Genomic DNA, 11,132 nt, shown 5'->3' with positions numbered 1-11,132 from the left:
AAAGATTGACAACATAAAATTAAATTAAAAATCGTTTACGTCGGAACTCGAATACCTTTGCTGATGATTCAACCCACTAGCGTACTCGCCATACCTTTATTTCGCTGTTTTGAAGAGTCGTTTACTAGAGAGAAATGATGCCTGCATTTAATCCCCTTCCTACCCATCCCTTAGGTATTGCTTATTCCGGGAATCATTACTGGGGATTCTAAGAAATTAACATTTTTCTATACGAAGGGAAAAAATAGATTCAGAAGCTCAGTTTTCTTGTATGTTGTAAACGGTGCGGATTATGCCAACATGACAAACGCATTTCGTGTCAGTGCGAGAAACATGCAGCCGCAATGGAGTGCAGTTAATCAAGACATCCCTTCCAACAGTGTTATCGTTAGAAACCTCTCGCCTTCGACAAGGGAAGAAACGATAATTATTCATTTTCAGAAGAAAAGGAATGGTGGAGGTGAAGTCGAAGGAGTTCGGTTGTTCGGCGAAGGTGTTGCAGTTGTTACGTTTGAAAAGTTAGAAGGTTGGTAGAAACTGTTGAATCTGTGTCATATACCGTGTTTCAAATGATTTTGTCAGAAACCAGTCGCTTAGTAGAGTTTGAAGGGAAGTTTATTGAAATTTCTATAGATGGATTATAAAACTCCAATAGAATAAGTGCAGTCGTATTTTCACAATGCGGCTGGTTGCATCCCTATGCGGTGTGTATGAGATTTACGAATATTCGTCGTCTAGTACTATTCGTCGTATTTCACAGCTACTTACGAAGTTAAATTGGAGAACCCTCGTCTACAATTCTCTTGAGTGTGAAAGTGATAAATTAACTCAAAAGTATTGATTGATTCGATGCTTTTATTTGCTTCGTATCAAACTCGTTGAAACCTTTTATGTTGACATCGTCGATATTTACATGGCGAGCGAACACGGAACTTGGCGAAATTGGATAGGCAATGTCTTCCCTTCCCCAGAGCCAGTTGTTCCTTTCGGCCGGCGGGGCCTCGACACCAGGAAAAGGTGGCTCTGGAGACATCAACTTTCACTCTCAGTAATATCTTCTTGCTGATCATGATCTCTAATTAAAACCGTTAGATTACACAGCACCTACTTTTAGCTAAGAGAATTTGAAATGCAAATTAATTCTGACCGGAAGTAGCATCCATCTGTTTTGTTACTGTTCACTGAACATTTTTCCCCATGAGCCAGTTGGAAAATGCCAGGCCGCTAAATGAACCGAAAACACAGTTGAACAGAGCCGGAAACGTTTTTTAATGATCGACAAGATCCACAATACAAAGCACACCCCGAAAGAATCAAAAGAGTTCCCAGTTCAAGAAACAATACTTCGTAAACATTTCACAAGGAAGCATAGAATTTGGTACCGTTTTCCAAAAGGCACTGGAAACAAAAGAAATTTCGCTAAATGTACGTTCCTTGTGAAGCGACGACTCTATGTGCAACATTGGCACATAGAGCGGTTACAAACTCGCGTAATGGTCCTTCATGCACGTTACAACTTAGGGATTCTAGTGTGAACTTCAGACACCTCTTCCAGTTGACATGTAATAGACCTTTTTAGCTTCGGCGGTTTGCTGCTTCATTTCAGATAATGCGATGAATACTCTTGAGAATTCTCGCTTTCAAATTCTTAGATAGTCGCGTGTATGTCAATGACTAATTTTTAGATAGATCTATAAAAGTACAATTCTCTAAATAATATCCCATGGCCTATAAAGGGAAAACAAACCGCTTAAGGTAAAAAGGTATTTTTACAATAACTGTCTAATTTCTCGCGCGCTGATTAGCTCATTTTTATCATCAATAAGAGTACAGACGGATGACATTTTAATTTATGCAAGTTTTGAAGTTCAACTTTCAGCTGTCAAACTGTCCACTTTTTAACCAATGAGATTTTATTGACTTTTTTAAGTAGCCAATCAATAAGTGAGAAAAGCTATTGACACTGTTCGCGGCATTTCAAATAAAATTCACTTGTCTTTGTTTACGGCAAGTTTAGGCCGTCTATCACCTCATTTATTCCCGGCATTTGACCATTTTGGGTCTTTTTATTGTAAAAAACAAATTGGAGTCAGTTTTTTACGCGTCTGTCCCCTTATCGATGATAAAATTCGTCATAACATTTCCAAAGCTACTGCGGAACCAGTCGCCTGATGCTCAGTGGTTCCACAGCCACTTTGACAATGTACGCGTCTGTCCTCTTATCGATGATAAAATTCGTCATAACATTTCCAAAGTTTACTGCGGAACGAGTCGCCTGATGCTCAGTGGTTCCACAGCCACTTTGACAATGTTATGACGCAATTTATCATGAATGAGAGGACAGAAGCATAAATACGATCTAAAAATGTGGTGTATTCGGTTGACGAGTAAGTATCACATTCTGGAGCAAACACCATATTTCAAGGAAGAGCTAGTGCTATAAACGTCATTTCTTTCTTTGTTTTTTTTTTGTTTTGTTTTTTTTTTCAAATTATATTCATTACGGCTGTTAATCATCTAGAACGCATATCTCCGCTCTGGTTGCCATCGATTTGGGACTCTCGCGAGATCTCGCGACTGACCAGGGAGGCGGCGGATATTCAGGCTAACCGTTAACGTCTGGCCTAATTACGGTTAAACATGGACCATGTGTGAAATCATACTTTGGTAGTGTCATAAGATAGACTGCAGGATATTCCGGGTGCTGTTTTAAGTCCAAGTGATACGGGCAAAATTTTCTCTCATATTACGTCGCTCAACATTGTTGCATTGTACGTTGCAAAAGGTCAGTATGCGTATTACCAGCCAAGCTTCAAGTTGTAGCAGCATGTTGCAAAAAGGTGAACTTCTGTCTAATCCATGCAACATGTTGCCGCCACATAGGTCGTGATATTTTGCGTAACAATAAAGTCGAAAGAAAATGTTGCCCACATCACTTGGCCTTTTATAGTGACGTATATATCCTAACAATAATACCTTTTGATGACATGGTGTTATATTGACCGCCTCTACAGTTGCTGAATCCGTTTTAGACAGGAGGCATGAGATTGACGGTGCCCTGGTTACACTTGAGCGGCATCAAAGTTTACATACAGATCAGGTAACAATTGGTCGTCTATCATTCCCAATGTACACTTCTTATCTGTGCGGTTCATGATATGAGTTAAGTCGATTATGTCCACTGAACGTTAGCCTAGTCAATGTGGAAAACAGGACCCTATACATGTAGATAAAACGAAAAAGCCGAAACCTATGTGAGATTTGAACTCTCGGGACTCTCATATAGAAAGTACGAGAGTGCTCGTCGGAGATTTTCAAAAAAAAAAAAAACAATGAGGTTCCAAGATCCTGCTTTTACCCCTTAGAGGTATCAATTCTAGAACAACAATTTACTCCTGTCATATTTTTTCGGCTGAATACCCTTAAGTCAAAGATGCAACAAAAGCTTTCGCTTTAGACTTTTTGGGGCTGAACACCCTAAAAGGTACCAAAACCACTTTTTTAACCTCTAAAAGGCACGACGAACACCCCCGTCCTTTTTATATGGGAGTCTCACCCGGGGGATTTAAATCCACGCTCCCTTTGGTGATCTTCTGTTCCTCTTCAGAATGAGGTACCCTGACAACCAGTTTCTTGCGCATCACTTATGTTGATCGATGATTACACCCTGCGCCACGTATCACTACTTCAATTTTGTCTTTGGGAAATGGTGTTTCTGAAGGCATCTACCCTTTCCGCCTTCCGTACCTTCTCAATTGGCTCTCGCCGCTTTTCAGCTTTCAATATTACACATATGTCAATGTCGCACGTGTTTTCCCCCCTTTTACCGCTTCCTTAGGCTTATAGAATCTCCGCTCCCCAAGCTGATTACCTTCTCTTTCTTCAACCCTTCCGCCCGTATAATTATATAAACTTTCATGCTGACTAAAACGATTGCGATGTATTTTAAGGTTTTTGGCAAGGTGGCCGGTCGTCTTGATCCCCTTTCCTTGGGGGTAAGTTTCTCCAGCTTGGAAGGGATTCTACGAACAATCCACGCCGAAACAAAAGTTGATTGGAAGGAGATATTTGACGGATTTGTAGTATCTGGAACATTTGACCAGCTAAAGACAGTACGTGAGTTATTAATCTGTCATTTGGAAGAGACAAAGAAGCACAAAAGCGAGCGTACCCCAAAAGACGGTAGAAGGCCATTGGTAAGAGACATGACAACTACAAGAGAGTCCATGGTAAGCAGCAAAGTTTCTACAGGGTCAACCAGTCTTCGCACACCTTCTATTTGCCAATCAGAGGAGATGATCGACAAGGCCTCAGGACGAAAATACAACAATCGTTCGATACCAAACGAAAGTCAGGTAGAACGGAATGAAAGCCATGGCAACCCGCACGGTCTAGTAGAAAACGAGAGAATGAGGGTAAGTGAGAATGCCAAGAAGTTGGATCAATCCGATATCACTAGTGATGCCTCGAACACAAGAAATGATAGGAAAAAGCGAATCGAAGATGAAAAAGAATCACAAAGCGAAGGTATAAGTCGACCCACGCCAGTAACTCCATCCTCAAAGAAGCAATTTGTATTTCTTGAGAACAGCACAGAGAAAACAAGTGGAGGCGGACATCTCAAGACAGGAGTCGATGATAATGCTTCACCGCCTTCACGGGTCTCTGCAATTGGAAACACAAGCGGTAATGGAACAAGACCAGAAGACCAAGGAGAAGACCAAGACCAAGACCAAGACCAAGGAGATGTTAAGAATCTGTTGACATCAGTCAAAATGCAGGAGATGCCCCTTGAAAGCAGCAAAGGAAAAACTGATAGACCTACGCAACCTAACCGAAAGCGTCCTGCTGGACTACCCGATAAAAATGTTAATTGTGAAGACCTACAGTCTAGTCTACAGTCTAATAGAAGTTGCGACGCCGATAAAACAACTTTGATTGTACCAGTTTTAAACGAAGCTTCTGATCAAGAAAACCAGTCATGCTCTCATCTGGAGAGCTCCAAATCTGACCAGTCGTTATCCAAAGGGCTTGGCGAATACACCACAGATGTGAACTCTTTAAAGTACATCACATCCACAGGTATCACAGTATTGTTGCAGATAGGAGACATAACCAGCAGCGACGTAGACGTTCTTCTTAGTCCTGCCAACCCAACTCTTTCTTACAAGGAAGGAGTACCTCAACTGATTCTGGAGAGAGGAGGCTCTGTCATAAAAGAAGAATGCCACAACATCGCTAAAGCTGAATGTCCACTGCAATACGGTGCTACATTCTTCACTTCATGTGGGAACTTACCATGCAGAGGCGTCCTTCATACAGTTCTGCCACCTTGGATCAGAGACGACGAAAACCAAAGAGCATATAAACGTCAGATCCACCGACATCTTACCGAGGGACTGGTACTGGCATCAGGATATAGACACAGATCGGTTGCTCTTCCACCATTAGGGCAAGATGGGAATTTTATTCCCCTTGAGGTCTCTGTAGAGGTTATTACTCGTGTCATTGCCAAGTTCAGTGACAAAGTTGGCCCCATGCACACTGGAATCAATGACATTCGTATAGTATGTGAAGATGACGCCACTATGAATGCTTTTGCAAAAGAACTGTCGTTTTTTTCCTTTCGAGGTGATGAACCATATTTTAAGATGACACCATCAAAGAGCGAGCTTGGAGGGGAAGACGTAATTCCAAAATACCAACGCACGGGAAGAAGTCGACCCAAATGTGATGAAGGCGTCGATTCGTCAATTGCCCCTGAAAAATCCGTGGAGCAAATTCAGAAGGCAACTTCATCACCTGTAAAAGGTTCTTTTCCAAATACAGAGAATGCGCAGATTCTTACTTGCGACCCCAAGATCGAAGCAGGCGCGTCCTCTCAACTCAAACCTCAGCCTGATAGCGCAGCAATTCTGCCTGTTGTTAACGGAGAGATGAAAGACGCTTCTTTGAATAACTCAAGGCAATGTCACGAAAACACTACCACGGTCATTTCAAGTAGCGTTACAGAAAGTACCGACAATTCAGAGGCAAGCGTGTTTGAGATACTGGAAGTGACATCGACAGCCACAGTTGCGCTTGTAGAAGAGGTCGCAAAACGAGTAACTGCGCAGAATAACTCAGGCAGGAAGTTGGTGAAGGAGTTCAACTTGAAAGTGGACCAGGAAAATTTTGAAGAACGAAATCGAAAGGTAGCTGAAACCAGTGAATTGCTGGAAAAATTATCAGCCCTAAAAATTACAAAGGCGGTGACACCGGAAATTCAACAGCCTAAACCCTCGCCCTTTTCAACTACGAAAGAACAAGGCAAAGGAATTCCTGGAAGTGAAACTAGCCATTTTCAGAGTAGCTTGAAAGACACCCAAAATCTCGATCCATTTCAAAGTCGTGCGCATGAGACAACAGATGCTCACAGTTTAAATTCTTCTTTGTTAAGAATGGATAATGACCTTTTCGTGACTTCACCCACTGTCGAGGCTCTTTTAAGTGCCGACCTTCGGCTAGGTGTCCAGGGTCTACACATTGAGCATGAAAGGAATGGAAACATTGACAAAGCAGAAGGCCAAGGCAAGAAAAGTGTTTTACCCTTTAAGCAGAGGGAAAGTAACTCTAATGAGCATCTTGTGTCTATAACAACGTCAAACGAGAAACAGATGATAACAGAGAGAAATTCCCAGGAAGATATAAATGAAAACCTTCAGTCCAAAATGGAACCTGCAGCCGCAGGCAAAGGAGACAAAAGGAAGTCGACTCATGATAAGAGATGCGATTTCAAAGAGACAGACGGAAAGAAAGAGGAAATCGACCCGGCGCTTGTGGATAACTACTTTAATGGGGACAAGAGAAAAGGTAATGACGACCATCACGCTACAAACACAAATAATATGTTATATTTTTTTTTAGTAGATGAGTAAAATGATAGCACTTTAGAGCGGATTTAAATGGAGTGTCGTTAAACCAAAACCAACGTTATCACTCTGGCCAATCGCACACGACATAGGCAATCCAGTGGACCAATCAAAACTCAAAGTAAATGTATACAGCTGACTCAAAGCGTGAGAAAACGTTCGCGAGCAAGGTTTTGGTTTTACGTCTGATTGGATGAAAATGTGGGGAGAGATTTTGGAGCCAATCGTGTAGCGTAGCAACGCAAGACCAATAACAAGTAAAAGCCGCTCTATCAGCCTTCTCTAGATTTGGTGGAGTATGAAACTTTACAACAGTCATCGGCAAAGTTTCAATTTCCCTTGTACGTAATATAGATGTTTAATGTATATGCTGCAGTTTAAAGTCTAACTTTGGCTATCTTAAACTTTTGAAAATACTTAATATGTATAAATTTATTTGCTGAGTATACGAAAGCGAAGTCATTTACAAGCTATTTTCGCATACTTCGTGTCACTGTAGTAATTAATAACTTCCGTCTATTGTGGACATCACTAATCGCTCCATTCTTTTACAGTAGTTTCGACTGAGCTACCAGCTGCCTTCTTGTGCGCCCTTTGCCAGGACACTGTGGATCATCCAGACCTTATTCATCCAAATGTTTGCGTGCAACACAAGTTTTGCGACGACTGCCTTCTCAAGGCGTTCACTTTCAGTAATAATTGTCCTGTTTGCGTGGATTCCTATGAGCTGACAGTTTCTGAAGGAGCATACAACGCGGCACACAATGATACAGCTGAACTCGACACCAAAGGTACTTGGCCAGCCACACACCTCTTTCTCTCTTTCTGAGCCAGTGTTTTTTTTTTTTTATACTGGCTCACCTTAAGTTTTTTGTCTTACCGTTCTTTTTGCATCTCAATAGTCTGAATAAAGACTGTTGTTGTTGTTGTTGTTGTTGTTGTTGTTACTGACAAATGTGACTAAACGACGACTAAACACCCGGCCAAGTCTGTAGACTTAACATTTTACAGAAATCAGTGATATAGTATTATACATCCGTATAATACTCTTATTAATCTTTGTTTTTCTCTTTCTCGTCTATATTTTCGTACACATTTTGCTTCACTGCCTTGTAACTCTCGGCTACTTCCTTTGTAATGTTTCATACTATGGGTATTTGAGGTATAGGTTAGAGATTCTTGTTTCCACAGATCTCCATACCTCAGTTTCTGACCCAAGCTCTGATATAGACCAAAAAGGCGGTCTTCAATGGACAGCTTACCCAGATGTCTTAAAAGCAAACCAGCCCCCGGGTCAAATAATGTGGAAAAGGTACGAAGATAGTCTTCCTGGATTTGAAGGCTGTGGCACAGTTGTCGTGACTTTCACTTTCTACGATGGTGTACAGAGTTCGGAGCACCCAAGCCCCGGCGAAATGTACAAAGGAATGTCTTGCATTGCGTACCTCCCTGACACACAGGAAGGCAAGCAGATTTTAAAGTCATTACGGAAAGCTTTTGACGCTCGCCTGGTGTTCACTGTTTCAAGGTCTGCTTCAGATCCACCAGCCCAAGTCGCACTAAATGGCGTCGAACTGAAGACATCAGCAGAAAGTAATGCAAGGTAAGCAGCTTCATAGATAACATTTCGTAATAGTTTTGTGGTAAAGTCCTATAGCCTCTTGATGTCGGCAAAACTCCACCTAAACAACAGGTCAAAAAGCGGTTTTTATTATAGTGTTATCAAATGATTTGAAGAAAATGTTAACTCATCAGAATTTGAATGAATGCACAGTTACTGAAGGATTCAGGAAGTCGCCTTTTACGATTACGAAAAAACTTTAAGGAGATGGGATGGGGTTGTCATCACCCTGTAAATACGCGGAAAAACCACCTCGCAATTAATTAAGTTATATATTGTGATTACTTTACTATTCCGTATTACATACGGGTTAGTCCTCATGACAATACTAGGGGGGGGGGGGGAGTGTAAATAAGACCTTTAACTTCATTATTTTGCGAGTCGTATAAACTTTGTCGTCGTGTTTCTTCGAATGGGTTTGAGATATATAATGTACTTTACAAGTTAGTTTTGAGACTCATGCAAACTTCACTCTTTGAATATTGCAGAAACGGCTACCCAGACCATGGATATTTGTCAAGAGTAAGAAAGCAACTAGCTGCTAAAGGATTTCAATAAGAGCGTCAATGTCACAATATCACTGAACATTTTCAATGTTGATCCTCTTTTTTAAATAACTATATATTTTTAATCATTTTATTGACACCACACTTATGGCATTAACTACATTGATGAAAGAGCTGACACCAAATTAATTATTATAAATTAATTAGTTGCCGAAGACTTAGTACAATCTAATCAACAATAACTAATTTGTTTTGAAATATAATTAAGAGTTTGGGAACGCAAATACGCCTGGGGTGTCCAACATATGTCATTAATCCAGTAGGTTTTCATTGTGTTTAGTGATGGCTTGATTAATACCATTTGTAAAATTTATTTTGGTAAATACTAGTGTGCGACACTTTGTTAAAAAACTCAGCATAGCTCAGCAGTGGTGGAAGCAGCGGACCTGGAGTCCTGCTGTATTACTGTTCGATTTCGGAGGCGAGGATCACGAAATGGATCATGATCATACTGAAAAATAAAAGGATCAGTTACATTCATTTTCTTTAGAAGTCAGTTAGTAAAAGAGGACTTGGTTCGAAAAATTTTTGACGATCTACCACCATCCGTAGCGTTTGCCGTATATAGTATCTATTTCATCTCCTCAGAAAACAAGTCAAGACCAATAGCTTCAACGCAATGTTAGTAGAGCAAGACTTTGGAATACTTTAAGCAATGAGACACGGTGAATCAATAGAGTATATAAGTTTAATAAACATTTGTAACTAGATAGTTATCGAACAATTTCTCGGTAGAACATTATAGTATTTAATCCAGAGAACTTTTTAATCTCGAGGTAAGTTGCAGTTGTTCCTATTCTAATTTTCAGCTTTGTAATTTTTACTTAGCAAGGGCCACAATGTAAACTACTAGGTGACAATTAAATGTATTTCTTTTTTACCCAATTAAGTCTTATCATTATTTTTAATTTTTATCATTACCTCTAGTTCCGGCCGAATAAGTTTACAATTTGAATTCATAATACTCTTTCAATTGCCCATTTCCGAGTTGACCTAAGCCTCTCTCTCAAGAAATACCGCCGCCAGGTTATGATGGAAAGGCGTGCATAAAATTGGACATGGCAATTGCTGGTGAATGTAGTGTGATATAAAGAATGTGACGTGGGCCCAGGCCTAGAGCACTGAGTTCTGAGGAAAGGAGCAGCTTCAATTCCCACATCGCCTTTGGTAATCAGCTCTTTTCGCATATTATTTTTGCTTCAAGTGGAACCAAATGTGTTAAGAATTCCAATCCTACGTTGTCAGTGAACTAGATTTGAATACAGTTACTGCTCCATTTATCAGGGCCAAGTAAGATCGAGTGACATCGTGGAGTATGGAATAAAAGAACAAGTTTCATAACGGGCAGCTCCCAGATTTGCAGTTTGTCGATGCAGATCTATGATATCTGTAACATGAGCCATAGTAGGGACTTTAAGATACGGTACGGCTAGGCTGTAGTACGGTGGCAGATAGTGAAGATCACCTCCGGTGACGTCATGACGCGCCTACCAGTATGGCTTTCCCGCCGTAGCCCTGCTTTCTACTACGAGAAAGTGCCTGGTCTCACGTACTCTTCACTTTGTGAGTATAAGCCTGCTGTTTACTTCTCATTTTAACGCTTTTCTCACTGTTTGAACAGGCTAGTTTGAAGATAAAGTTCTCAATCATAAAAATCAGTTCTAAGATCATTGTTTCTTTGTCATTTGTACAGAAAATTTGAACGATTTTAACACCTACCGCGAGAGGATCAATTCAGTCATATTAGTATCGGGCCGAACAGCCGTTTATAAGAAAGCTGCGTATGTTCTAATCTGAGCTGTAATTGTTTATTACTGTTCAAAATGTATTTTACTATAATCGAAAGTTTCGTATTTTCGGGCTTATCACGTAATCGTTGTACGAACAACCTGTCCGTGTTGAAATCCAGCTTTTTTTTCAGTATCAGAGTTTATATTTTGTTTTGTGGTTGGAATTACAGGCGGATCTATCAAGTTCTAAAAGGCAAATCTGAGTTCTGGGAGATATAAGACGGATACAGGAGAAGGAAATCAT

The 11,132-nt window shown here is 40.5% G+C and overlaps 1 protein-coding gene and 1 long non-coding RNA gene across 3 annotated transcripts in view; both read left to right on the top strand.

Annotated features, from left to right (window-relative positions):
- LOC149103774 (uncharacterized) overlaps positions 1-11,132 on the top strand; it is a 248,417-nt gene that overhangs the window by 208,734 nt on the left and 28,551 nt on the right. The gene's annotated exons all lie outside the window — the stretch shown is intronic.
- Positions 43-9,983, top strand: LOC110062016 (uncharacterized). Of its 2 annotated transcripts, none has more exons than XM_089272584.1 (6): positions 43-526; positions 3,015-3,100; positions 3,951-6,852; positions 7,469-7,702; positions 8,103-8,514; positions 9,021-9,983. In XM_089272584.1, exons 1-6 carry the CDS (start codon positions 301-303, stop codon positions 9,088-9,090), a joined length of 3,930 nt encoding a protein of 1,309 aa, XP_089128710.1. In that variant the 5' UTR covers positions 43-300; the 3' UTR covers positions 9,091-9,983. The 2 variants fall into 2 exon arrangements, with proteins under 2 accessions (XP_089128710.1, XP_089128709.1); XM_089272583.1 differs by having other exon boundaries at positions 7,466-7,702.

This window comes from Orbicella faveolata, unplaced genomic scaffold (assembly GCF_042242905.1).
Source record: "Orbicella faveolata isolate gen_17 unplaced genomic scaffold, um_ofav_v1 contig_35, whole genome shotgun sequence".
Classification (NCBI taxonomy): Eukaryota; Metazoa; Cnidaria; class Anthozoa; order Scleractinia; family Merulinidae; genus Orbicella; species Orbicella faveolata.
Note: the sequence above shows the minus strand (reverse complement) of the source record. Positions and strands in the feature narration are given on the sequence as shown.

Coding starts and splice junctions, on each gene's coding strand:
- LOC110062016 (XM_089272583.1), top strand. CDS start 301: ATGACAAACGCATTTCGTGTCAGTGCGAGAAACATGCAGCCGCAATGG. Junction 527..3,014: donor TACGTTTGAAAAGTTAGAAG/GTTGGTAGAAAC, acceptor CCGCCTCTACAG/TTGCTGAATCCGTTTTAGAC. Junction 7,703..8,102: donor AGCTGAACTCGACACCAAAG/GTACTTGGCCAG, acceptor TTGTTTCCACAG/ATCTCCATACCTCAGTTTCT.